General features: G+C 52.0%; 8 protein-coding genes across 8 annotated transcripts; 3 read left to right on the top strand and 5 right to left on the bottom strand.

Moving 5' to 3' along the window:
- Window positions 1-4,273: 4,273 nt before the first annotated feature.
- On the bottom strand, window positions 4,274-4,546 carry MRS44_001926 (uncharacterized protein; the record flags this gene model as incomplete). Its single annotated transcript, XM_046281717.2, has 1 exon — window positions 4,274-4,546. One exon carries the CDS (start codon window positions 4,544-4,546, stop codon window positions 4,274-4,276), a length of 273 nt encoding a protein of 90 aa, XP_046124794.2.
- Window positions 4,547-10,973: 6,427 nt separating this feature from the next.
- MRS44_001925 (uncharacterized protein) lies at window positions 10,974-12,680 on the top strand (the record flags this gene model as incomplete). The annotated part of the gene is made up of 5 exons (XM_065623876.1): window positions 10,974-11,104; window positions 11,219-11,413; window positions 11,609-12,161; window positions 12,261-12,506; window positions 12,555-12,680. 5 exons carry the CDS (start codon window positions 10,974-10,976, stop codon window positions 12,678-12,680), a joined length of 1,251 nt encoding a protein of 416 aa, XP_065480290.1.
- A 979-nt stretch (window positions 12,681-13,659) lies between these two features.
- On the top strand, window positions 13,660-14,155 carry MRS44_001924 (uncharacterized protein; the record flags this gene model as incomplete). Its single annotated transcript, XM_046271765.1, has 2 exons — window positions 13,660-13,920; window positions 13,976-14,155. The coding sequence occupies 2 exons, from the start codon at window positions 13,660-13,662 to the stop codon at window positions 14,153-14,155; spliced, it is 441 nt and encodes a 146-aa protein (XP_046124791.1).
- A 661-nt stretch (window positions 14,156-14,816) lies between these two features.
- On the bottom strand, window positions 14,817-16,245 carry MRS44_001923 (uncharacterized protein; the record flags this gene model as incomplete). Its single annotated transcript, XM_065623875.1, has 3 exons — window positions 14,817-15,987; window positions 16,039-16,135; window positions 16,191-16,245. 3 exons carry the CDS (start codon window positions 16,243-16,245, stop codon window positions 14,817-14,819), a joined length of 1,323 nt encoding a protein of 440 aa, XP_065480289.1.
- A 931-nt stretch (window positions 16,246-17,176) lies between these two features.
- MRS44_001922 (uncharacterized protein) lies at window positions 17,177-18,047 on the bottom strand (the record flags this gene model as incomplete). Its single annotated transcript, XM_065623874.1, has 2 exons — window positions 17,177-17,925; window positions 17,993-18,047. 2 exons carry the CDS (start codon window positions 18,045-18,047, stop codon window positions 17,177-17,179), a joined length of 804 nt encoding a protein of 267 aa, XP_065480288.1.
- A 287-nt stretch (window positions 18,048-18,334) lies between these two features.
- MRS44_001921 (uncharacterized protein) lies at window positions 18,335-20,215 on the top strand (the record flags this gene model as incomplete). Its single annotated transcript, XM_046272403.2, has 1 exon — window positions 18,335-20,215. One exon carries the CDS (start codon window positions 18,335-18,337, stop codon window positions 20,213-20,215), a length of 1,881 nt encoding a protein of 626 aa, XP_046124789.2.
- Window positions 20,216-20,389: 174 nt separating this feature from the next.
- Window positions 20,390-23,796, bottom strand: MRS44_001920 (uncharacterized protein; the record flags this gene model as incomplete). Its single annotated transcript, XM_046277849.2, has 2 exons — window positions 20,390-22,442; window positions 22,499-23,796. 2 exons carry the CDS (start codon window positions 23,794-23,796, stop codon window positions 20,390-20,392), a joined length of 3,351 nt encoding a protein of 1,116 aa, XP_046124788.1.
- Window positions 23,797-24,641: 845 nt separating this feature from the next.
- Window positions 24,642-25,324, bottom strand: MRS44_001919 (uncharacterized protein; the record flags this gene model as incomplete). Its single annotated transcript, XM_046274302.1, has 3 exons — window positions 24,642-24,974; window positions 25,033-25,254; window positions 25,310-25,324. 3 exons carry the CDS (start codon window positions 25,322-25,324, stop codon window positions 24,642-24,644), a joined length of 570 nt encoding a protein of 189 aa, XP_046124787.1.
- Between the last annotated feature and the right edge of the window lie 1,910 nt (window positions 25,325-27,234).

The following is a 27,234-nucleotide window of genomic DNA, read 5'->3' as shown; positions in this document are numbered from 1 at the left end:
GAAGAGGTTCTGTGATCCAAACTAAACGATCACCATGCTGCATACAAGCCGTCGAGGGAGTAGGCAACTAAGCCAAGAAAGAAAGAAAAAGGCCCCAGTCTTAAGGAATTGGATCATCCTCTTCTCAATGTAATGGTTTTTATGGAATATTTAGAGAATTTAGATAGCTTATGTGTTCTGGCATCTCGTTTATTTCTTGACCCGCGTGGTAGGTTGGGCAGGCCAGGGAAGGTCTTATGAGATGGCATTGTCTCGCGACAATGCTGTTCCTCATGGTAAAGTCGTTATTGCCTATTTGCTTCCTAGTAAGGTTCGGACTCTGTATTGCCATTTCCTTATGGAACATATTGTACTGACCATTCCTAGGATTCTGCTTGTAGTTAGCTTTGATATCACATATACAAGCTCGCAACGAGTGATCCGACGCTCTCAATCCTACATGAGAATGACAAGCCCAGGGATGATGACCACCTTCAATGCGAGTATCAAAATAGACCCCGTGTGCGTGTTAAAATTGCAGTGAAAAACCTGCACTCACCTTGTGATTGCCTTGCGCTGCAGAACCGAAGGCGAACCACGTTGACACTGGCCCAGGTGTAGACACTGAGAGAGCGATATGTCCATTCACATTGCAATGGATCCCTGCCAGAGGATTGATCAGCTAGCAAGCATTACGAACTACAGGCAAGTCCGTGTGCGGGTTAAATTTGCAGTGAAGGGTGGAATTGTTGAATTGGCAGCATAGTAGGCAATAAGGGAAGCACTACTAACTAGAGTGGCGCGCCATGCTTTTTGGCCTAGTGGTTACTTCCGACAGGAATAGCCTCTAAGATTTGCTGGGCTTGCAGGACAATTCGCGCCGCTGTGTGCGTGTTAAAATTGCAGTGAAGAAAATGGCAAAAATTCCAACGGTGCAAAAAATGCCACTCGGAAACATGGAGAACCGAAGGCGAACCATTGGTGTTGCAACCACAGCGAAGGCTGTCGAGTGACACAAGCATCCCTTTTGAGACAACTCGCGCCGCCGTGTGTGCGGGTTAAAATTGCAGTGAAACTGCGATGCCCAAATTGTAACACTCAGAGGTTCAACACTCATCTCACTCCTCTCGGCGCCTGATTGCCAGCATCATAAATTTTGGCCATGTAGCCATCACGAGAATACAAGACAGGGTATCTGGGAGCCACCGAGTAAGTATTAGCATCTCCCGAGAGGCAATTAATACCCGGCCGCGCTGGTAACAGATGAACATCCATGTCTTGGTTGAGGTTGTCAAGTTGGAGTTGCTTGGGCCACAAAGCAAGGTCGGATACTGGCCACTGGGCCGCGTCTCAGGTCAGGTATAGGATACAAGACACTCTGTAGAAGATCGGCCTGTTAGGTTAAAGTACGCCTGTAGATGTGGGAGTTAACTCGAGCCACTGTTCGCGCTCTCTTGATTGCTGTGGTGTCAAGCTGATCGCTCTACCGACTCGTTCGAGTGCGACACAGACGGTCGCCACTGGGAAGCCTATGCAGGATCACCGTAGAAGTAAGTTTAACCATTGACGACCTCGGTGGATATAAGTCAATATTGGCTGAGACGTGTGGGTTATACTGGCTGGGCAGCTTCTCTCGTCCGTTGCTGGATGGAGCTCAGGGGAGTTGTATTTACCACCGAAGGGGATTGGCTTGATAGAAACAGCTCGGGAATATGACTCTTAGGCGTGTAAGATACGATCAAACAACTTGGAGTTGTATCTGGGCCAAAAGCTTCAACCCTCCCGTGCTCTCTATCTGGCTGTCGGGGTAGTGATGGGCAGCGAGTGTGAGCTTGGGGAACGGGGGGAGGGTGTAGACCAAAGCAGGCAGGGCAAGAAGCTTAACTTGGACCACGGGCAGCTAAAGAAGTTGACAAGATATACGTTCAAGTTCTTGGAATTTATGAGAAACAGTGACATAATTAAGGGTCTAGTTCCCATAGCGAAGTCCCAAGGTCAGTGTCGGAGGCGGGGGGAGGTGGAGGACAGATCATGGTGAAAAGATCTGGGGTTAATGGAACCCCTGCAAACCCGCATTATATCTCCCTGTGGCTCTACTTTATATCTTGGCTTGGTCCATGATCTGGGAAAACACAGATTGAGTGGTGCCGGCCCGTCGGGTACCTCAGTGTTGAGTTAGTCGTCGGGTCTCGCGTTGACGGAGGTCTGACATCTTGAGACACTTCTGTCAGTCTCATAGAATGAGACATGGCTCCCATCACAACTAGTAAGGCTCTTAATATTATAGATAGCGGGAGTCTTAGTTTAACAACAGGCTAGTCTTCTTCAACTGCCGGTTACAAGGTCCCTTGCTCGCTCGTGTTCCGGAGCCACAACTGAAACCACAGACACTTCCCTGTACTTCAATAGGCTGATAAACATAGTTCAAGTCAATGTTCAGCCTAAAGTTGCAGTCTCGGCAATGTCTCAATCAAAGGTAGCTCTACCGGCAACTCGGGAATAACTGCGCGACACTCTCTTCAACATCTCCCGCCTCGAGTTGCCGTCGAGCAGCCTCACTCACTTGTAAGTAAACCCAACTCTCGAGTTGCCCAGTTTACGCCCGACGTCCCGGAATCTACAAGAATAACCGAAAAACAATGCAAATCATGATACCCGACCTCAGAATGGCATCATTAAAACCTCAACCCATAAAACCGCAACACCACCTCCTCGCAATGCCGTGACTTGATCCGTGTGGGTGGTTGACAATCCGCCCCCCACGCTCCCATGCCTTGGCCTGATGACCCCCGCCCGTCGAACCAGATCTTACGGAGCGCGGCTCCGAGCGCGATGACGGCTCGAGGGCCCTGAAGCTTTGTGTCATGGAGAGGTGGGCCGAGACATAGGGGCGGGAGAGCAACATGGGAAATCACGCTCTTTTTCTTTTACAGTGGCGAACACTTCCAAAGTCGATTATCTGTACAATCGTATTGTGCGTATTCCTTCCCACCCTCTTTCAACTTAATAAGCCTTGTATGCTTATGCAACCTCTTTCCCCGAATGATCGACCGCTAAGCTCGGTTTGTCAACAGCAAGCGCTGTCCAGCCTTACTTGAACCGCAGCATAAGAATCACGACGTCATCCATCATGGCAGTGAAAAAGAGGATCGCGTTTCAATCCCTGGAACGGCCCTGACCTGCAAGCACTGTCCCTGAGTTCGCCCCGTCCATGGGAGCTGGTCCTCGCTCTACACGTGGTAGTGGCATGATTGCTTGCTCTGACAAGGGGAGGGGGTGCGTTTGGATGACCTCATGGGTGGATCATCTGCCACGGTCGGCGTGATGCGCAACAGCTCTCACGAGAAAGCTGTAACGTTGTAAAAAGAGTGAGACGCGGAAGCTTACTATGGGCAAGCTCTCGATACGGGTAGCTATGTTTTGTTTAGGCTACGATGAACGCGTCGATCGCCTCGCTTTCGCTCCGTGGCTTATCTCATCGGAATCGACTGTGGCGGAAAGAGACGCGGTCGACGTCAACATCTCAGATCTGGTAAATCAAATACATCACGTACAAGGCGCAGCAGAAGAGGCGAAACGTCATTGTGTGGTTAACTTATGGTATTTCTGCCATTCAGTAAGAGCTACCTCTTGCGGGATTAGTCGCCGCCCATCTCATATCCAGGTCCCTCCCTCCCTTTGCCCCCGCCCCCTCGCACCGAGATCACAGAAGCAGAACGGCTGGTTACGCCTGCGTGTGTCGTGGTAATAAATGATTTCCAACCGTGTGGGGTATCCCAAATGCAAAATAAAACAATAAACAACGCCTGAAAGATGTTGCGAGACCCCTGCTGTGCTTTCCCGCCTTGCACAGATGATGGAATGGGGGTTCGACGGAGAAATGCGTGTTTCTCCCCAAGTCTAAATGCGCTTTCCGTGAGAGAGTTCCGAATGCTGATGCTGATGCTGATGTAGACCGAGCAAAAGAGAAGAGGTAGGTCGGGTTTGAGGGAAGTTGTACATGTGTGTTCCCAGGTGGAGAGGTTGGAGGTGTATTGGGTTGGGTGGATATCTGAATCTGAGTGTCTATAGTCGTTTCGTTGGAGTGATGGCGAGGTCTGAGGTGAGGTAGGGTGCAAGAGGTAGATGGTAGATTGAGATGCCTTGTCTGTTTGACAGGCTGATCCGTGGAGGAAGTATAGGATTGCTTGTGGCGGTAGATGTCGAGTGTCGTTTGACGCGTCTAAAGGGGTATCATAATGTCGAGATGTCCGCCATCAAGCTCCCTCTTCCTCCTGACCTTGACTCGAGTTGATTACTTCTTGTGCGACTTGGAGGATCGCGAGTAATTCCTCCTCACGCGCTCGCGTCCGCGGCGCTCCTCCTCATCGCTGCCGCTGCTGAGACGGCGACGTTCCTCCTCGTACCAGGTGCTCAGGGCCTTTCCGCCAAAGGTCAGGTCCTCGTCCTCGATGATGGTGGGCTGGACCCAGGTGTAGGCCGAGGCGTCTACTTCGCGGGCTGAGGGGTCGAGGGCCTGGAGATTGGGGACGAGGTAGTAGCAAGTTGTCTCGGTTGAAGAAGCCATGGTGACGGTTGTTGTGTGTGTGAAAAGTTGATCGCAAGAGTTTGTAATTGTGGATTGCGACCTGCGCTGGGCTGGTATGTGTATAGAGTTATATAAGAAGTTGTTTGTTTGCGCGTGGTGTTTGTTGTTGTGGTTGATGTCTTTGTTTGGGTCGTTTGGAATGGACACGACGGTATAAACAAAGGGAGAGGTACCTTCTCGGTTTGGTGTGTGGCGAGTAAGTAGTTGGTGGATGCGTCAAGCACTGATCAAAAGGAGCTCCAGCTCGTGAATAAGAAAAGCAAGCAAGAAACGCTGAATAGATGTGACCAAGATTTGGGGGTCTGTAGATTTGTAGATGATGAGGAGAGGAAGATAGAAAAGCTGGGGAAGGGGATTTCGGGGGGGATGGGCCATGGAAATATGAAGCCCTGGAGGTGGCCCACGCTCTAGGTCTGCTCCACTCAAAATGGATGGGACTGGAGCCTCAGGTCGGTCGCTGGAAGTGGAGGGTGGCGGGTTTTACAGGGGGCGCCTCTAGGGGAGGGGGGAGTGACTCTCACAAAAGGGGCGTGGGGTGCTGAGCCGCACTGTGCGTCGTCGCTGGGAGAGCAGGGCCTCATCCACTGTGGCGACCTCCGCTCCCGCTGCCCAACAAGGCAGCCCGTCCCGGGGCGGCCCAGCGGGCAGACAGCACAGTGTGAGAATCAACTCGGCGTGGCCATAGCGGGAGAGTGGCTGTCTCGTCCCATGTGGTATGAAACTGGAGGAGGGCCAAAAAAAGATGGCAAGGCTTGCTTTGCTTTGTTTGACACGAACAAGGCACAGAAAAAAGCCTTCTCGGATCAATCCAGCCTTTTTTTGCGGGGATACGTCAGAAGGGCTTGCTCCTTGTCAAATGCCATCTTATCTTTGTCTTTCGGGGCGACCGATGGCTGACATGTCGTGAGAGTCAGATCCCGGGTCCGACCTAGCATCGGGATGTCACGAAAGATGGCATCTTTGAGGGAATTTTCCTCTCCATCTGTTGTTGTTGAGTCTCATCCTCGCACACACACCAAGCGGAAAAATGAGGGTTCGCCGTTGGGGTGTTGAACCCGCCCTGTTGGAGTCGTCCGAGTCGAGATGGATGGACGGCCTGAGTTTTGACTGGACGAACACGTTAACTTTGGGGGGGATGCCGAGTTTTTTTCCTTCTTTGCTTTTGGCGGATCTCTGCCTCGTAGAGTAACTACATCTCACGTATTCGGCCAGATTTTTTTCATTCTTTATTTTGATGCTTGAAAAAGAATGTTGGATGGTCGCTGGTGATACGAGCGCTACACTTTGGCGTCGTATCTCACCCGCATTCGATAGAACGCTCATGGTAAGACAACCGACACCTGGTCGATCCCAACTTGGCGTTCGTCCACGTCGAGCATTTGCACATTTTTTTCATGGGGAATTTTTCTTTTTTCAATTCGCACATTCAATCAAGCTCTGATGATGTGTTCTGGCAGGTCTGGGTCGGCGGGGGTGCGGCCATGTGGAGCCAGCAAACAAAGTCCAGACGCCTCGGTGAACTGATCCGATCCATCGCGATACGACCAAAAAAAGTGAGGCTGGGGCTCCTCTGTCAGTTCGCTAGCTATCGTGGACGAAAAAAAGGGGAGAAAGCTCGGGCCTCGACCGGAGCGAACCCCGGCCGAAGAGAAATGAGTCGATGGTACGATGTGAGACCTTTTGTCTATCTGTCTAGCTGAAGAACCATCTGATAGTCCTATCTCGTTGATGCTATCGCGGACACGGATGAGGACATTTAAAAAAGGCACACTGTGTCTGAAGAAGCATCGTGGCATCCGTCGCTAGGGTTGTGATACACTGCCCGGGGCTATTGAATGGCTATGCAGCAGCTGCCTGGGCTCAGCCAGCCCTGTCAGACAAGACCATCTCCTCTCTCGGCCTGTCAGATCAGAGAAGTGTGGGAATAAAAAGTGTATAAGAAAAAAAAAGCTGGCCTCAGCCTAACCAGGCAGCTCGCATGGCTCTCTCCTTCGTGATCTCCATCCAGACAGCAGACATGGGCTCTTGCAGGACGAGGCCCAGCAAATCTCGGGATCCGCCGCCACTTTGGCACCCAGCCAACCCCTACGCGACGCGGCATCTCGCCATGGGGCCTGATTGCGGGGGAAGCAGGCATTTGCTTTTTTACAGGGGGCCCACGAGAGGGGAGTGTGGATATTCATAGTCTCCAGCAGGGCAAATAACCATGCATATGATGTTGTCTTCTTTTTTTCAACCGAGAAAGAGGGGAAGCACAAAAGGTGACGACGACGACAATAATGGGAAGCTGCTGACTTGCTCCCGAACTGCTGACGATGGTCGCCGTCAACCTTACAGGGCTGGCAGACCGACCTAGAACGCACAGCTGACGGTGCCCTCTGGAATGGGAGATGGGCACCCCGTGCGCCGCTGCCTCGCAGAGCTCTAGACCCTCTGACACGAAAGCTGTGAGGCACGCGAGCTGGAACCGGTATAACTGTGCTCTTCTTATCAAAGGACAGCAGACTGAGGCTGAGTTGTCCCCCTCCCTGTCAGATCATCTGCATCCGTGCGAAAAGGCAATCTGGGAAAGGCACTGAGACAAGCCTAGTATCAATCTACCCCATGATTTGAAAGAGGAGACCATGTGCCGCAACCTTGGAAAAGAAGGTCGGCGAACAAGAACCTGGGGTTTGTCCCCCGTCACATGTTTTGAGTCCTTGTGTGTGAATTTGGGGGTAAGAAGCGGGGAGTGGGGGGATATGGTTGGAAGTTATGCGCCACGAGGACAAGGCCATGGCGAATGGGCAATTGATCTCGGGGGGATAGGGCGGTAATGGGGAAAAAGGATGAGGCAAGTGTTGAATCACTGTCTCTACTTTTGCGTTTGAGTCACTGCAAGCTTGGTTTACAACAATGATGCTCTGAATGGCATCTCTCCGCGCGTCACGGTCTAGATCTCTTGCTATCTGCGTGCGTGTGCCGAGGATGCACAGAAATCCGGGGTCGTGCCTCCGTGTGATACCCTGAAACTGCCTACCTCCGCCTTGCAGGCAGGGCTCATGAATAAAGATCCTTGTCTCCTACGAATCCCGGAGCCGCCATTCTTCAGCAGCAGGTGTCCCGGGGTCCCGGGCCCTAGGTCCATGTGTGTGTGATTCAGCTGCCCCTCCTGTCGAACAGCCTCGACCGGTGGCCGTTGAGAGTCTATCGGAAAACCGTAGAGTCTATTGAAACCCAAGCCCATCATTCTATTGAATACGGCTGAGAAACCTATTGAAAGAGCCTTTTTGGCGCTGAGACAAGGCGCAAGCCCAGGGGAAAGAGACCCGGCTTCTCCCAGCTTGCTTGTCAAAGTTTTTCATTCCCTTGTCCAGCATTGACTCGTTCCCTCCATTCGCGCGCATTGTGTCAAAAGATTTTTCTCGAGTCCACCGCCACTGAGCAAGCTCCGAGTCATGGGGCTCACATCCATCGTACAGTGTGCAAACCTCACCCCTTCCAAGAGTCAAGCCAGAAGCCGTCAAGATTGCCGACCAGAACAAACTTGACACCGCCGGTGGCGCCTCGCTCTCTCACCGACTTCTCCGGCCAGGGAATTTCTATGTGTCTTTTGACTCGAACCGTCTTTCTCCTAGCTCGCAATCGTGATAGCTAGCTCGCGATATCAGTCAATTTCGATGACTCTATCGTCGAAAACCCCCTCCCCGGTGCCAAGGCCGTTCACCCCGCTCCGGCCTCGGCCCGGCCATATGGGCTTCCGTATCCGGCGTCCCGCCCGGGCAAGTCTCGGCATGAGATCCATCCCCCCTCTCGCACAGTATAAACATTTTCTGGGGAACAAGAAAAGGCTCCCCTTCGACCCGTCATGCAGAAGAGTTAGCCGAGCCGACGACGCACGTTTCTTCTCCTCAGAGACGAAATGCTGGGATCAAGAGCCTGGAACAATACAACGCTGATCGATGCATGTGAGAAAAAAACCTCGCCTTGCTCAAAATACCAGGGATTTTTTTGCCCCAACGACGTCACTTGGACATAATTCCCCCAGCATCGACAAGAAATCTGTGTTCCGAAGAGACCGAGGTTCCACCTTGGCCTTGTGGGCAATTGAGTGAAAGAAAATGGCGGGGTGTTTCGCGATAAGAAAATACCGGTTTTCGGAGCCGGCAACGGCTGAAGAGATCGGAGCCCTTGGCGATGATGTCACCATTTTTCACTTTGACAGCTGCTTTTCGTCCATCTCCCGCTTCCGAACACGACAAAATCTTGATACCGAGATCCTGGGAAAGGGGCAAAACAAGATGGTCCATCTTTTTACTGTGCAGCGTGGCCAAGGGGCGTGTACATTTCGTCGGGCTGTAAAGGGCCCCATGACCCGGACCGACGCCCAACGTTTCGAAGATCTAATGTTGACGCCATTGATAGCGGAACTGTTCACACGACGTGATTCCAGGATTTCGGCTCTAAACTTGTTTTGAAACGGGAGGAACTCCTTGCTGCAAGTCATTTGCGGTAGGACGGTTCGTGTATCTACTAAGCTGAATAAGCGCGTCGGGGGTGATCACTCGGTCGCTTCGAATGGGGTAATGTCGTTGTCGCAGTAGGCTTCTTGCATGACAGGTCGAGTTATACTCGCATATGGACCTATAAGACTTGTTGTATTCATATTCATGGTCTCTAACACGTCCGCTTGCTTCAACCCTAAGCTTGTGTTGGCGTTTCCCTTCTGCCCCAGATACAACGACCCTCTCGGTCGGGATCTGATTGGAATTGGTATCTAGCTTAGCAGGACCCCTGTTGATCTCGGGCTGTATAGTCGTGACCCCTTGACTAGATACTGTTCTCAGTGGACGCTTCAATCCAATAGACACAAAAGGCCTCGGCAACGCTCGGAGTCTCTCCCTGATATTTCTGGATGGGCCCGTCCTTCTCCTACCGATGCGAATCCCCAGGCAGAGGGCGGCGATGATGAGCCCACAGCCACCTACAGAGCCTACAACAGCTCCGACTATGAGATTGACGTTCGGCCCTCCATCATCCTCGCCCCCTTCCTCACTATCTCTCGTCTTCGCGGTCGGGGTGGGCGTAATAATGGGCTCGGTGACTGGACTGTGTTGAGCGACTGGAAGCATCCAGGGAACTGACTTTCCTCACATCCTTTTGGTAGATTCTCTGGCTCGTTTCGATACAGTCTGCTCACCGAGGTGGGGATGTTCCTGGGCATACAATCGATCACCCCCTCGTTGATCCGCGATCCGGCCATGACTCTATAACCTTCATGCTGCCGCAGGGAATCGGGTAAGGGTAAGGGTCTTGGATTTTCCGATAGCAAGAGAGAAATTCCGTAGTCTTAGATTCGCCAGGTGATGATGTGTATGTTTCCACGGTGTCTCCTTTGTCTCCGCAGCGGACAGTCATGACTGTTGAGAGCTCTTAACATGATTACATCTGTGGAAGAAGAGAAGTAGCCTGGCTTACTTGGATGCCCCTTTTCAACAACGTAACCAATGACATCTGTGGCCGAGTAGTCTGAGACGACGTTCCGTGGAAAAGAAAAAGAAGAACGAGAAGGGCACATGACTTTGTCACTGACAAGGCCATCGTGGAGTCACATCAAGGACTCTGGGACTGAGGAGAGGAATGTCCCACCGTGTGCAAAGGGAGAATAAAGAGAAAATGAAACTGGGAGAGAGCCTGATCTTGTATAGTCGAGCCCAAAGAAACTAGGCTCGGAATTCAGTCGGTGGCGCCTCGAGCCAAGCATGCCACCACACTCTCCTCGCTTTCGACAGACTTGCCGTGGGGGGCTATTATCTCAGATTGGCTGGCTGGCTTTGAATATGCAAAACTTCTCGTCTTGTGGCAGCCACTGAAGAAGCTTGAATTTCAAGCTGAAACCGGGGTAGATGCAGGTCCTGTAGCACAGAGAAGCCACCAGGACGCCGGGGAAGGGCCGGATGAAGATACCTTCTATATATGGATATTGAATCTATTCTCAATGAGAACATCTATGAGAATTGAATCTGACAATTGGATGACCCCTAACCCAAGTTGCACCCTGATGGCCTAAGATCCACTAACCAAGATGGTGCTTAGGGAATGCTCTATTTAAGCCATTTAAGCCAGACCTCGTTCATAGTTTGTGTACTAGAGCTGACAAAACCACTTGGCATTATACTGTCCTCAGAGACCATTAATACCTTGTTTATCAAAATTGTAAACGCAATTCAATGATATCAAACGACTTGCCAAATGCGGTTCCCTTAGTAATAACGCGTGATCACCTGATGAACCCCGCATCCAAACCCATCCCGCAAAACCAGCAGTGCAGAAAACAACCTACCCGCCGACGAATAACGGCAACAAGAAAACGCATGAGAAGTCCAGGGCCCACGAGAATAACGTCATAGGCCGCAGCATGGGGGCCATGGAGACCACCAAGTTGCCCAGCCTCGCCCCGAAGCCGGGAGGCGCACCGGGTCCCGACCTGGCCGCCGCCCGGAGGGCCTCGCGCCTCGCCGTCGCCTCGTCCCGCAAGACGTCGACGACTAATCACGCGTGCGTGCAGTGTCGGAGGACAAAGACAAAGTGCGACGGGAGACATCCCTGCGCTAGGTGTCAGTTCAACGGGCACACGTGCGCCTACGACACGCGCACGCTGTCGGGCGACAGGCTGAACAAGCTCACGCATGCGTTTAACCAGCAGAAGGATAGGCTTCAGCAGCTCGAGACCATCCTGGCGGCCATGAGAACCGGGACTGATGCGGAGGCGGCCGAGGTCATGGCCTGGATCAGGATAGGGGAGCCTGTTGAGTCGATCGTTTCCTATCTTGAGTCGAGGTCCAAGTCGGTCGTCATCTCTGAAAGGTCAGTTGCGTTTTGTTTTGTGAGCATGGGTGATTTTTGGTACAGACGAAATAGACTACGTTGATGGACTCATCCTTCATGATTGCTTTGATGTCATCTGGCTTCCTCGCAGTGTAACTGCCTATGCTTTCATGTCGATTTCTCTGTTCCTTGTTCAGCAACTCAGCCCTTGGAAGACCCCCTAATCTGTGATAGGCTCCTCGGTTCAAGCGGCGAAGCACAGAACAAGTTCATCGAGACGCTCTTTGACAGGACGGAATGGGTTCAAGGCGTCACCATCCCAACAGAGGCCGTGCCCATCGACCTCAAAGCCCGTACTCAGTGCTACTTTTCATCTAATTTCGGAAACCTCCCCTTCTCCAGTGGCATCAAGGCAAACCACTACCCTCCCGAGGCTCAAAGGAGCCAACTCCAGAACTACTATGCCAAGCACAACTGGGCCATGATGACGGCCAACGACGGGCACGGCATGGCGTCGGTGACCAAGGCGTGGGCCGACACCATGAACAAGGCTCGGCAGCTCATCGCCTCGGGGGTTAAGCCCGACGAGCTCACTGGGCCTTTCCCGACGGTGGCGGCATTGTTTGACAAGAGGGAGTACGACACTGCGCCTATGATCAGCAAGTGGGCGGTGCAGTTCATATATAGTTCTCAGCATGAAGACTATTCGTTTACTTCTATGGCTTCCGTGTGGATTGTATGGGTCATCATGAGGTGGATGATCAATCCGACACCAGAAACATACTCGGTGAGTGTGATTACTTGCTCCGTTGCTCAACTGCAGACTTCTCTCGTGGCTGTTGGATGGCTGTTCAAATAACGGAGGCGGCTGGCTAACAACTCACAGGCAATGCCCGACTGGATCCGGCCAACTGAGCTCCAGGTTTTTGTTCCACACATCGACATGATCGACTGCATCATCTGGCCCTACTTCCGAGACTACGTGATCCAACGCCCTGAGATGCAACATGGTGGGCTACAGTGGCTCGCCGCCTGCACAGCAGGAGTCAAAGCGTCCTGGGCAGGGACAGTCGATGACGCCCTGTGTGTTGATGAGGCGACGGGGAAGAGGAAGCTGAATGCAGAAGCCGAGGTATGTTCCCTTTCGTATTTGACGAGAACCAAGACTGACCAAGAGCAGGCAACACTGCGAGACCTGAATAATTGGTCCCTCGCAGCGTCATATCGCGCATTCATGCCGGGGATCGACGGAAACATACCCATACGGACGATGGAGGACTCTGTGCAGGATACTCAAGAGCTCTAGAGACTGAGCATGTAGAACCGACGACGTAATTATCATGTACTAGCGGCTTTGATTTGAGAGGAAATACCCAGGCCAGAATAGCCTCGCGGAGAGGCAAGCCTCGCGGAGAGGCAAGCCACGCGGCTTCATGTCAATAGACAGTTATTTGAAACTGAGTATCATATGCATTTTACGGGTAGAAGAGTTGTTGTTAAGGACTCTGGATGGGCTTTTGTACATATTGTGGATGCAAGCAACATGGCGAGTGTCCTCATCTAATGGCCTCCTACAGTCATGGAGTGAAATCAGTGTGTAACCAAGCGCTCTACCAGTCCCCTCTACTCATGAAGTACGAATATGTGAATGAGTCGAAACGAAGCAAAGGAGTTACATTGTTCCAAGGGCAACGTGACCTGCAGCTGTTCAGGGTCGATTTCGCCCGACGTCGCTGATAGACGAGACTGGATAGTGTCATTGTATATGACAATCGGATGACGGATTCGCGCCTGTGAAGTCGAGATGGTGAAAATGGGTGTTGCGATATGGGCAAAGGGAGGCATAAGGGTTGAAGTCAAAGGCGATGGCGCGTTTTGTTGGCTGGGTGGTAGATGTTTGCTGAACTGATGGCGAAACCGCGTGGAGGATTTACAGAGAAGAGGAGCTATTGGGAGAGGAAGACTTGCGTTGATACCGATAAACGGGCAGGTAGGAAGGTGTTGTGCGAGCTGAGGTGCCTTCCCACCTGATCCTTCAATTGTTTTCTGAGGAAGGCACCCCTTGAGTAATCGGGAGGCACGAGCGTGAGATCACCAAACACTGACGAAGGGGAGGCGTTCGTTAAGAACAATACCCATTCTGCTCGTTTGTTGTTGACCGTGAATCTCCCACTCACAGCTATATTATGAGTTCTGCATTCACCCTTCTGCCTTCTTCTCTCCTTCTTCTCCATTCTCCGCAACCCCTTCCACCTTGATCATCACCAAACCTCACAACCACCACCATGTCTTCTGACTGGGACAGAGTCCCCTCCGACGCCGGCTTCGACAGCTGGAACGACCTGAAACTTGCCGCTGACGAGCGCGCCGAAGAGATCACCGCCGAGCTAGAAGCCAAGAGGGCGGAGAGAGATGCCAAGTTTGCGGCCGAGATGGAGAGAAAGGAGTTGGAGTGGGCTCAGACGCTTAGAAGGAGACTGGCCATGAAACCTACTGAACTGGAGAGAGGCCAGGCGATGGGGGGAATGCTGGTCATGAAGCAGTTGGTGAGTGTTGTGTTCAATCATCTATAGAGGACGGTGAAGCTGACGATCGAACTAGCCAGAGATGAGGCCTAATGATGGACGAGCATCGCAAGGTTTCGGAGGAGGAGACCAGAGTGAAAGCCCGGCACGAAACGGGCAAAAAGCTCAACAGGAAATGGTCAAGACGCCGGCGGATCAGGGCACAAAGGCGAACGAGAAGCGCAAGCGCGGTAAACAGCCCATCAACGGACACTGATGCGAATTCATTTGACATTGAGCATTACGTTTCTTGTAAGTATACACTATTGCACCGAGAAACCAGGCCAAGTAGTTACTAACCTGGGTAGGAGTGGGACAACGAGTTAGAGGCTCACCCCAAGGGTTTGGCGGTGCAAGCGGACGACTGGCTCATCCTGTCTAGTAGGGCTTGTGGATGACTGCTATTCTAGAGTGGATGAGAGGCTACAGATTGCTATGAGGCTCTAAGTAGGAATGATTAATGGGCATTTGGTAGCTAAATAGTCACTGAGCAAGTCTGATGCCATCGCCCTCGTGCCCGTTGTTGTACCGTCGCCTGCGCCTTGTGTACCAAACGCAACCCCGTTCCCTGTCTAACCATTTGGATAAATGAGGGCCGTAGAAGTTTCGTTTGCAAAGCTTCGATGACTCAATGCAAAAGCCTCACAGCATGTTCATTGACCACGGGATGCTGGCATGGCTTGGTCAGCTGCCAGTCATCATGTCCTTACTGTCACGTATCTAGAGCGATCAAGAGATTTATATGTCTTGGTACATCTATTTCAACAAACAATATGACAGTCTTCAATGTATACAAGTCATTATCTGCGTGGTCATCCAACAGCTTTCCATTTTACTCAAACTCGGGCGAGCCCTGCGACATCCTCCATCGCACTCCTCTACACCATCTCCAAAGCATCATCATCCTTACGAGACTTCTCCAGTCGCTTTTTCAACTCTTTCAGCCTATTTGCCCGCCGCTCCTCTTCTCCGATCCGCAGTGGCGGAGCGATGATCCGTCGAGAATACCACCCCACGGCGGTGAGTATGGTCACGGGTATCGCAATGACCCAGTATATCCAGAATTTGTTCGAAACGGTCCATTCTCCTGTATTGTCGTCGATGTTGAAAAAGGACATGCTGAACACGGCAGAGATGAACGTCGCAGGGAGGAAAGTTAGAGTGGCGAATGCGATAGTCTTCATGGCTGCGCTGTCAGACTGGGTAGCTTGGCCGATCTGGACAGAGATGGCTGAGTCGTATTGCGCGACTAGGTTGAAGGAGAGTTGGATCTCGTTGATGAGACGTTCCTTGTTGGAGAGGGCTCGGGATTTGAGGCTTTCGAGGGTGTGCTCGTACCAGAACAGGCGCTCGCGAACTTGTCGGAAGCTCCCCTTCTTTGGCCGCTCGCCAAACCATCGTTCTTCCTCCAAAGTCTTGTGTTGTTCGACAATGGATTTGACTGTCTTGAGGCAGACATCCAGGGTTTCGGAGACGTGAATGGCGTGTCTTGCGAGGTCGTGTAAGCTCCGGTAGTTGGGGTCCGGCTTGCTGCGCTGCTCCTTCTTTTCGACGTTACGAATCTCGGTCCTGACCGTCCAGACAGCATTGTCCTGTAGATCTGAGAGTTGCTCGAGAAGTCGAACGTGGACCCAGAAAGGGTCGTGGTGAGGTTCGGTGTGGGAGCCGTCGAGCATCCCTTTGGGGATGAGCTCGCTGAGCTTGGACTGCTTTTCAGATTCAAAAACGAGCAGAATGGTCTGGTGAGACGAAGCGAGCCATCTGGTAAGTGTGTTAAACTTGTACCAGGAATGCTTGTTTCCAGGATGCAGCTGCTTGACGAGGTACCGTGACCATGCATCTGCTGGTGTCAGCGTGGATTGTAAAGGCTGTTTGGGTTGCTCACTGAGTGATGTAACAATGCCGTATTCATCTCTAAACGTCTCGCATCCAAAGTGACCGTTGGACTTTTTGGCGTAGTTTGACCACCACAGCTGTGGCATCTGGAATTGGGTGGTGAAACATCGGCGACATGATTTGCACTCGCGGACCTTGTCTGCGTCGGCGAAGCTGAGAAGGCATTAGCGGTAGTCGGATGAGATCCGAAAATGAATTACTGACATTACTACCACGTGTGAGTCGGATTGGAGGATAGGAAGTTCGGCTGCTCCATGAAGTTGAGGTGTCGTGATTGTCTCTTCCCGCCAGTCGTTTTTGCCTGAGGCAAGATCAGCATTCTCCCATCAACCCAGCGATATCCATCATCAACTTACTCTTGTCCCAAACCCGAGCCTTCAATGGCACACAGCTTGACGATTCTGTAGGCATTTTTGGGGCATCACGAAGAAAAATGAATATTTAGAGGTTCAAGTTGCGAAAAAGGAGGAGGACCATGTTTCAATAGGCGCCCAGCCTGATCTGTCCAACCAGGGTGGTGCGCGGTCTGAGGCGAAGCACATCAGGCAGGCTCTGAGAAATCAGATATGATACGCGTGATAAAACGAGGCTGTGATTAATTGGACAATTGTTTATGCGGATTTGTGTAACGAGAATGGGATTGTAGTGTGATTCTCATGCAGGCTGGAGCAAGATATTGAAGAGAGGTGATACAGCGGATCGACAAGCCACTAGGTTAAGCATGGGCGCCATAGTATTCCGTACTTTGCTAGACTAGCCAATAGAGATCTCACCATTCTGACACTTGAACTATCTCCTAGCTTATGTACACTCTCAAACTGCTATCCATACCTCCTCCAACAAAACGCCCTCCATCCATACCTCAAGCATAGATCGCACAACAAGCCTTCCGGCCCCAACGGAAGCTAGCATCGAAATCTGCCTCGGCTTCCTGAAAGAGGAGCCCGGCATCGATAGCGCGCGCCACGAAATGGCGATGCGGTCTTCTCGTTGGTCGCGACCGGTCTGCGGCTGAGGGACCCCTGTTCCTATCTGGACTGAGGGGTTGAAGACGAGCTGTCTTGCTCCCCGTGGGCATTCTTTACCCCCTTCTCTTTAGTGCCGGAGCAGGCTGGGTAATAAATAGCTAGGAATGGGATGCCAAGATGTCCGGGTCCTTGGATTTGCGACCCTTTTTGCTCGTCTCTTTTCTCCCCGCGCGCGTGTAAGTAAATGGCTTCTCCACAGCCTACCCGTGCCGCCAGCACGGCACCATCTCAGCGTGTTGCTCGAAAGGCAGTCGGAGCATCTTCGACCCATTCTGCTTCTCCGCGTCCTGTTTCTTTGGCTTTAAGGCCTGCTTCTACTTGGAGTGCCCCGCCAATTCATCCGCAGCCGCAAGGTCAACAGCAGTACCCTCATCAGCAACCGAATCAATATCCTCAAGCTCAGCCAGGTCAATATGGGCATCCGCAACAGTATCCTCAGCAGGGCCAGCCCGTAGCTCAGCCAGCCCCGGCGGGTGGTGTTCATTATCCTCCGCAACAGCAACCGCATCAGTACCAGCAGCCTCAACAGCAGCATCAATCGCCAAGCCAGCAATACCAACAGCCAAGCCAGTATCAGCAGCCAAGCCAGCAGCATCACCAACCAAATCAACAACAGCAGCTGCCAAGCCAGCAACATCCACCACAGGCGCAGCAACAACAGCCGCCTTATCAGCAGCCTCAACACCAAAGTCCGCATCAACAGCAGACATACCCGAACCAGCAGCACCCACAGTCGCAACAACAACCACAGCAGCAGCAAGCATACCCGAAGCAACAGGAGCATCAGCAACAGCAGCAACCCCATCACCAAATCCCACCACACCAGCAAGCGCAGCAGCAGCCTCAACAGCAGAATTACCAGCAGCAACAACCACATCAACAAGTCCCTCAGCCCCAACAGCAACATGACTACCACCAACAGCTGTCGCAGCAGCAACAGCAACAACAGCAACAACCTCACCACCACCATCAACCCTCAATCTCCAGCCCTTCAGCACCTCAGAATCCCCCGCCCCAACCGACACCCGAGCACCCCCCACAACCACCACCAGCGAGCCCAGCTCTGCAACGTCCCCAATCGATAAGCGATCATAATAGCATACACTCGTTTACGGCCGAACATGGAAGACCCTCGAGTATCAGCAGCAGCAGCGGTGGTGGTATTGCGACGCCTGGGACGACCATCACAACGCCGAGCACACTGACAAGTCCACTGTGGGAACATGCTGCTGTTCCTCCCGTGACGCAGCCAGCGCCGAGTGGACGGGTTTCAACGGGACAAAATTCGTCGAACTCTTCGATATGTAACCATTGTCGCAAAGGTGAGCCAAGTTTAGGACAGCGCGAGGAACAGATGCTAACTACTCCAAGCTATCCCGCCAAACGTCTCCATCTACACCTGTCTTATCTGCAGCACCGCGCACATCACTACAGTCTTTTGCGTCTGGTGCTTCACTGCAAACGCTGTTAACATGTCCCACGGCCACGACAAGACTTACTACGTAACCGACTCCGATCCCCGCGTACAACTCTCCGTCCCAGACCCCACCTCCCACCTGTGGACCATCCGCAAGAATGTTTCAGGGCGACTCTGGTATACGCATAATTCGACGGGTTTGAAGACGCACATCAAGCCTACGGCGGCTGCGTTGTCAGGATATTCGGGGCTGCCGGCGGGTTGGGAGGAGAGAAGAACGCCTGATGGGAGGACCTTTTACTTTAATCGCAAGATGGGGAGCAGCTCGTGGACGAAGCCGGCGAACTCTCTGCCTGATGGGTGGAAGGAGTTGAGGACTCCAGACCAGGTACCGTTCTACATCAATGAGAGCCTCGGACTCTCGACTTGGGATCGTCCAGGACAACAACCGAGAAAACGACCAGGGCAGAGCAATAAGGTCGTCACAAGATCAAGATCTGGACAGCCCAACAGCAACCAAAACGCCGGAGACGCCATCCTGTCTGCTACCATCAACGCGGCCAGACTCACAGGCCACGGCGTCGAAGTGGCGAGTCGACAGATGGGCAAACTCGGCAAGAAGAAGAACTGGAAGAAGATGGGGCGAATCATGACACAAGCCAGCGGTTTATCCATGGACTCTGACGGCGAAGGCGGCGGTGGAAACAGCTCCGACGATGGAGGGTATGAGGATCAGGGACAGTATCAGGAGAACTCTGGCTTTCAGCAGGCTGCGTTTTCGGAGCAGCAGTCGTTTACGGATGTGAATCAGGCACAGGCTGGGTATCAGCAGCCTGCCTATGAGCAGCAGGCGACTTACCAGTACTCTGCGCAACAGGAGCCCGTGTTTGAGCAACCCGCGCTGTACGACAACAGCGAGCAGTTCTCATATCCTGGAAATGAGCCTCAGCAGGGCTATGAGCAGCAGCAGCAGGAGCCTCAGTATCAGTATGGTCAGAACCCGGCGTATGATCAGCAGCCCGTGCAGGAACAACAGCCAATGCCTCAGCAGCCGGTTGTCCCTCAGGAACAGCCGCAGTACTATACCCAGGAGGCCCAACAGCAGCCTGGTCAGCAGCAACCGGTTATGCCTCAAGAGCAACCGCAATATTATCCTCAAGAGGTTCAACAGCGGCCCACTCAACAGCCAGTACCTCAACAACCAATTCTCCCTCAGGAGCAGCCTCAATACTACACCCAGGAGGCCCAGCAACACCCTATACAGCAAGTGCCTCAACAGCAAATCCACCAGCCAGTCCCTACCCATCAACCTACCTCATTCGATCTCGTCATGCCCCCGGACCAAAATAGCGATCTTCCTCCACCCGCCCCCCAAGAATCATACATGCCTCCTCAACCAAGCCAGCAACCGGCAGTCGCCAACCAAGTCCCTACGACCCAAGCACCTATGTATACTTTCCAGCAACCATTCTTCTACGACCCAACCCCTACGACACAAGCTCAAGCTACCGTGACATACCAGTCGCCTGTCTACTCACCGACATATATACCTCCGGAGCAGAATCAGTTGCCGCACAACAACCAGCCCGAGATCATAACGAGTGATGCCCCCCTGATTGAAACGTACAACTCAGACAGCACAACCACCTTTGTTGACAACGCTTCGTTCGTGACCGGAAGCGGGCAGCCGAACGCTGTGAACGAGCCCATCGGCACCATACCCGATAGCCAGGGCGACATTGCAGTAGAGGTTACGATTCAGCAGCAGCCAGAGCCTCTAGACGTTCCAAGTCAATCGAGTTTGGAGCTCATTTCAACTCCAGAGCCGTTGATCATACAGGAAAACGATCAAGCGCGGGACTCTATTTTGGCAGCTCAGTCGACACAACTTCAAGAAGACATGGATGCATCTACAGCATGTTTAGCCCTCATCTAGAAGATCAGAAATCAATATAGGTGGTTGGGAGGCATTTGTTCTATACACGAGAGATTTGTATCTAGAGATATTACAAGTAGTAAATGATGAATGAAATCGAATTCGCTGTCTATACTCGGATACCCATCGTTCACGGTCCCTAGTGAAGTCTCCTTCCCACATTATTATACTCTTTTACGAGTTTAGCCCCATATCCTCATGTTCCCATTCCTCAAGTATTATATCGACATATGTCGTGTGTGGATGGTCTGCTCCCAAAACTTTATGATGCAAGCGTGAGCATTCTTGCATCAGCTCGACAGCCTCCTCCTTCTGCCCCCGGAGTCTCTGTGATTCGGCCAGGTTATGAATCGCGGTTAGGGTATTTGGATGCTCATTGCCAAGTGACTGACGCTCAAGGTCCAGCAGGAAAGAGAACGATTTGACTGCGTCGTCATACCGCCTTTGCTTGTAATGTAGATTGCCGAGAAGATGCAGGACAAGCAACGTGTCAGGGTGACTCTGGCCGTATTGGTCCTGACGCAGCTTCAGTAGCCGAGGAAGGAGCTTACCAGCCTCGTCATACTCCTTCAGGTCTATGTGAGTGCGGGCCAAGTCGTACGTGCAGCCGAGGATTATGTGATGATCCTCGTCTAAGAATTGTCGTGCGTGGTCCAATGCTTCGATGAACAACTGCTTCGCCTGCTCGAACCGGCCCCGATATGAGTCAACTGCCGCGAGGAGACGTTTACATTGGAGCGTGAGTTCATCCTTGTCGCCAAATATCTCTTGCGCCAACGCCACTGCCTTGTTGGCGCACCCTTCAGCCTCTTGGAATTGGCGCAGGTAATTAAATGCCCACCCAAGTCCTTGCAGCGCCCAAATCGATTTCCAATGCCTCTCACCAAAGGCTTTTTGCACTAGACGTAGCCGGGTCTCGCTTGCAAGGAAATACTCCTCATATCGCCCCCGCGAGTAGAGAAAGTTGCAAATTCGAACCTGAAGATAATACGGCCCCTTTTCCATTCCATGAATCTCAGCCCAGTCACATACTCGCAGTGCATGTGCCAGGTATCTTTCGCAATCACCCTGCGTCTTGTTATTGTGCAATGTGTCTTGAGGATAGACACTATCCACAACGCGCAGCGCAACTCTGGCAAAGTATCCTTCATCTTGACCCGGGGACTGTTGCGCCTTGAGGCCGTATCGGGCTGCGTCCTGTACAAGCTTGTGCATCTCAAACGTCCGCCTGTTGCCTTCACCCCGGTGCTCTGTCATGAACGAGAAGTCTTTGAGTCGGCGCACCGCCCGTCCCAACCCATCAGGATCATCCGGATCCTCCTTCTTCACTTGTTCCTCTGGGTTAGGCGAAGTGGATCTGAATGAAAAGTCCTTGAGCCGGCGTACTACCTTCTTCCGCGTCCGCTCTCTTTGCCTCGGTTTCGCTGTTTGGGCTTTCTGCCTATATTTGGCGGCCGCTGCCAGCAGCTTCATCGGAATGTTCTGGTTGTCGACAAACGCGAGGACGTGAAGAATCCTATACGCAGTCTGGCTCTCTTGTTTGAGGCGGCGAATCGATATGGCCCATGTCCTCAGCACGCTGTTTTGGGCATCGCCCCTTCTGTGTCTGTCAAACTCGTCCTCTCCAAGAACCCGCCATCGTCCAGTTTCTCGCTTCAATTGGGACAAGTACTCGGATACAGATGTATCGGTTCTGTACAAATACGCCCCCGCTTGCGAAATGGCCAATGGCAGCCATTGAAGCTCTTCGAGTAAGAGTTCTACTCCGCGAACCTCTTCACTTGGTGTCACTTGACGCCTCCATTTCTCAAGCAGCTTCCTTGACTCCTTGACCGTCATCTTGGTGACTTGAATCCCTCGCTGCGGACCGACAAGACTCCCATCAACTCGCTGATCGCGACTTGTCCACAGCACGGTGCCGTTGAGCCCTTTCGGAATCGAGTCCAACAGAGCCCCCTGTTGTTTGCCAGATGTCTGGCCTACGCCAAAAAGGCCAAGATCATCGGCGTTGTCCACGATAAGGACCCATCGTTTCTGTGATTCTATACCGCGTCGCACTGCCCCCAGGAGTTCACTTCCTTCTAGGCGGCTCCCTAGACCCAAAACACCAGCAATTGTTTTGTAGTCTTGCGTGAACGTCGCCTCGGTATCGGCGTGTACCCAGAAGACTGAGCAATCGGGGTCGCGACAGCGGTTATAAGCGTATTGCAGGGCGATCTGGGTTTTTCTATGCATAGCTTTAGTGATACCTCCAGTTGAATACTTGGTGATATCTCCCCTTACCCTGATCCGCCGAGACCCCAGAGTGCTGCACTGTGGGACTCGTCTGAGTTGAATGGTAATAGTCGGTCGAGCTTGGAGTTGATATCGGGACGGGGAATAAAGTTCTCGTTGCGATCGTAAGCGAGAATGCGACATGCATCCGAAGAAGAGGCCACCAGGTTGGCATTTGAGACTGATTTTGTGTTTCTAACTGAAGTGCGACTGCAGGAAGCTGGCTCATTGTTGTATAGATCATTACCCAGGCCATTTGGTTGCCTCGAATTGGAAGGCTTGTCGGTTCGCGGGTACTTCTCCACGAGCGCCTTTGCGACTGACGCGGCCGTGACAGCTGCAAAGTTCTGCCAGTTTTTATTCTTATGGCTATCGGCGTAGTCACAGATGCCTTTGACAATGATGCAAGGGATCTCATCCCAGGCGCCTGCCCCCTCCATCTCGAAAGCAATCAGATCGTGCGCTTTCGCGATTCTATCGCGATCTTTTCCGGATTTTAGCACCGTGTCTCCTGATCCAAAGCGACCAACGAAGACTCGAGGCACTCGAAGCCTCTCGCTGTCTTGGAGTCGTTGTCTGGGGACACGCTGTCGCACATCACATCCGAGCTCACGGCACGAGAGTTTGCGGCTAGCACTACAGACAGCATGTGGGCTATCGTCGCACACCCTACAGAGCTCTGTGGAGTGATGTTTGTGGAGGTAGGAGCTTGGATAGAGATGATCATTTTCGGCTCCAGGATACGAGTAGTCTGCTGCTTCATCCTCGGTTCGTTGTTGACTCCAGAGCTTCTCCAAGTGAGATCGTGCTTGTTGTTCGAGCCATCGAAGGCCTTGACTTGTCGCCAGCCTTGCAACGAGGTTCTGGACATGTATCACCGGCCTTCCAAGGCTATCACTGAGAGTGTCTTTGGGTTCGAACTCGTTTGGGTATCGTCTCCCCAGGTCGTATTGGACGACAGTGTTGCTGATAACAACATCCCCAAGGACGAGCTCCTTACCCGATCCTGTCTTTGGGACGCCGCCGCAGATCCCCGTCACCAGGACGAGCTCCAGTTTCGGATAGCTAGACCGAAGGCTGGCGGTTGCGCTCGCAGCCTTGACTTTGCCCATGCCGGACAACAAGACGATAACAATATTGAATGGCCCAATCCGTCCGGTCGTGTACTCGTTGGGGTCGCCGGCTGCCCTCCCGTAATTCCCGTCCCAGAACTCGTCGACAAGGTGGCACACAGCATCGTACTCGAGCGGCAAAGCGCAGATGATGGCAATCTCGAAATCGTTTCGACTCGCTGGTGGGGCGGCCATGATCAACACGGAGCGGTTTGAGACTCTTCAACAATGGCAGGTCTATTCAGGTGAAGCATCAGCGATGGATGGCTGGGTGCCAATGCTGTTGTATTTGGGTTGCAAAAACGAGGCTGGCGGCAACCAGCGAGTTGACCAAATCCCTCACGTGGACGGGCTGGCATCGCCTTCTTCCACAGCCTGATTTGTCTTGGCAGGCAGACATACTGTTCAGCTCTTTCCCCTGCCTGCATGTCGCGATACCGACCAACCAACCATCTATAAGCGAGCCTTAACAGATGAGGAACTCAACTTGGGTACTAAAAACGCACACACCTTACCTACCTAGGTCGTGCCTTAAGTGGCTCTTTTTTGCCACCTCACCGCCTTCCTCTTTTGGCCGCGGCCAATCAAACCCCGCCATCAAAAGCCGCCGCAAGCTGCCTTTACAAGCCCTCACAAGCTACTATTGTAGGCTGTTGCAAACTACTGTTGCTGCCGCAAGCTGCTGTTGCAAGCCCTTGCAAACTGCTGTTGCAGGCCGTTGCAAGCTAGATGTGAACGTCGGGCATTAAAATCAGATTCACTGGCCTTTGACAACGGGCTGCCGTTGGCATCTTCCCCAGTAATAGATAAAATAACTAGCTTCATAGCCGCGAAATTCAAAAAGAAAAAAAAAAAAAAAAGTAATTTCTATTGACCTGATGGCTTTGTTTACCGCCTAATCACGGTGTATAGAATCAAGACATGGCGAGTCAAAAATAAGGAGCGTATAGTTGAATTTAATAACTTCGGTAGCGACTGGACGAAACAAGTATGTTTCCAACCCCAACTAGGTCTCGCACCTCTTCTTCCCTTACTTCCCCTTACCACTTGTTAACTGCGTTGCTGATCTGCTCAGAGCCCCAAGAACCCTTGTTCTGGCCGGTCTCGTTGTAATCAAACATGTAGACGCTGATGACGGGGTTGTCTCGGTCGTTGAAGTGGTCTTTGCCAGATGCAAAGACGCGGAGGCTCCACCTGCTCTGTCCGTTGATGTTGCGCTTGTAAGCCGTGGCTGAGATGGGCGAGCCATCGGCAATGTAGTGCGGGGCTTTGTTCTTCAGGCCGAGAGAGCCCTGATACCACCTCCTTGGGTCAGTGCTGGTCCAGCAGACCTCGCTGAGGTTGCCCTTGGGGGCCACGTAGTAGACGCGGATCTGCACGACTTGTTAGCCATAGTGTAATCTATAATTCATTACGGGATTTCAGGCCTACCTGGAAGACGCCGTTGGGCTCATCCCATCCAATGGCAGCGATCTGCGTGGACTTGTCATTGACCACAATGTCGTCGCCATTTTCATCGTCGATTCTCCTCTGGATGTAGTCTCCGTCTCCATCAGCGTTGGGAGAAACGAGATAGGTGAGCTTCCTCTCGGAGTTCAAGTAGAACAGGTAGGCCTTGTCTCCGCTCTGAACGGCAACGACATCCTTGGGAAGCTGGGAAGTAGTGTCAGCCTTGAATTCGGTGAGTTTGGAGAGATAGTATTCATACTTGAAGAACCGGCATGGTTGCTGGGATCAGAGGTTGATCTGAAGGAAGATTGGGAGTTGGAGTAGCGTGTTGAGAGGGCTGTGAGTTTTTGATCTCAAAGAAGAGAGAAGTGTCAGTGATGGTTGTTGTAGTTGTGAGAGATTCAGATTTCAAGACGAGGGAAACCTCCAGCTTTATACTTATTCCATCAGACAGAGTGGTTTCAAGGCTTATGTTAGCATTCCTCATCATAACCGCGTATCTCCAAGGTATCCGGAATCACTCATACATCTCGTTCGTACCGAGCAGATGCCCCTCTTAGCTCTTCGCAGCGGATATGCTGCTCATCGGAACATATCGCTGTTCACAAGAAGGTCATAGCCAATCAACATATTGGCCAAGCATGTCTCAGAACGGAAACGAGACATAACGTTGCCTCTGACGATCTAGGCCTTGTAGAATGAAGGTTTGGCTGGCTAAAGCATGAGCATGTCTCGTTCACACGGCCAGAATCGCATGTTCAGGCAGCCACAGATCAAGCCATTATGATATAGGTCCTCAGAAATTGTGGTGTTGGTTTAGGTACCGGAGTTGGTCTGCCACAGACACTCTTGTATACGTACCGCAAGCCGATTGCCCAGATTTCCCACTCCGACTCGCCCCTAGCACAGTCGCTTGACAACAGTGAATTGAAAATCATCCTATTCTCTGTCACTTAATCGTTTCTTTATGTTGTGCCTATGCGTGGTCGTCACTGTCTCGTTCCCCTAATGGTATTGTGTACGGCATCTTCTAATCACCTTGGAAAGTAGAGTTAAGCCCAAATTTACCTTCCTGGGATATTCTTTGCCGGCGGGCAAATAAACAAGTTACCGCATCTTTATCACATTCTTTCCACTTCTCTCAGGAGTTCTCTCGGGCCTAAGACAGAAGCAACGCCGGTTTTTCGATATTGCCTTAAGCAAGACATTAGTATCCGATAGCATTAGGTCATGTTCATAGCCTTCCCTGAGTTGTGTTACAGCTGTGTTATTTCCGTTGGGTCGCTCAGAAGTTCACCCCTCACCGCTTCTTCAAGCCCTTGACCGAGCAGTTCATGGCCCTCCTTGGCTAATCCAGACCCAAGCCACTGCATAGACCTGCACCGGAAAGGTATTCCCGCGGGCAGTACAGCCAGCCACGATCAGTATCGGCCAGTCATATGCAAAGTAGCGTGGCTCTGAAGAAAATTGGTCTGGAGTTTGAGTCTGGAGCTCATCTGTGTGATCAGAGAGTAACCGTCCACTATTCCGTTTTGCAACGTCTTCTGAAGAGATCGCGTGTCATACGTATGAACTCTCATAACTTGCTGGATTTAGCCTTTCGTTCCATTTCATGTGAGCCTTTCTGTTTGCCCTAGACCCTTGCGTTGTACTGGGTCCAACTGAGGTCAAATCTCCATTTCGTCTCGTCTTCTGCCATGTCCTTGGCGCCCTGATTCTTCTCAGCTGAGATCTGACCGGCAGATTAGTGTTCACTCAGGAATGGCGAACGGTTGACAGTGGGCTTTGACGAGTAATTCCCACCGACATCAACGGCCTTCAGGATAGCCGCATCTCTCATGGCTTAGAAGAGTCAAGCTGATATGAATTAACCCAGATTTGGCCAATTACTCGCAAAATCTGAAACTGTTTCAGTCTAGATGATATCGTGATTGGCTTTGTGTTCCTGCGCTTTGACATTTCAACGGTTGGTCATCCGCCGTCTCGCATTTCCCACTTGACTTACATGCAGTTTAAGCTTGTGTCAACCCCTTCGTGACCCATTGTGACATGACAAGTGACCAATCGAAGTTCTTAAGATCTGTTGAGTTTTTGCGGTGAATGGCATGCGGTGGCGAGATCATGGGGTAATGGCTCATGTCTTTAACTATTCCTGGAGTATCAGGCAGCCTCACTATCGCCACT

Source organism: Fusarium solani (genome assembly GCF_023522795.1).
Source record: "Fusarium solani strain SB1 chromosome Unknown bctg00000000, whole genome shotgun sequence".
Classification (NCBI taxonomy): domain Eukaryota; kingdom Fungi; phylum Ascomycota; class Sordariomycetes; order Hypocreales; family Nectriaceae; genus Fusarium; species Fusarium solani.
Note: the sequence above shows the minus strand (reverse complement) of the source record. Positions and strands in the feature narration are given on the sequence as shown.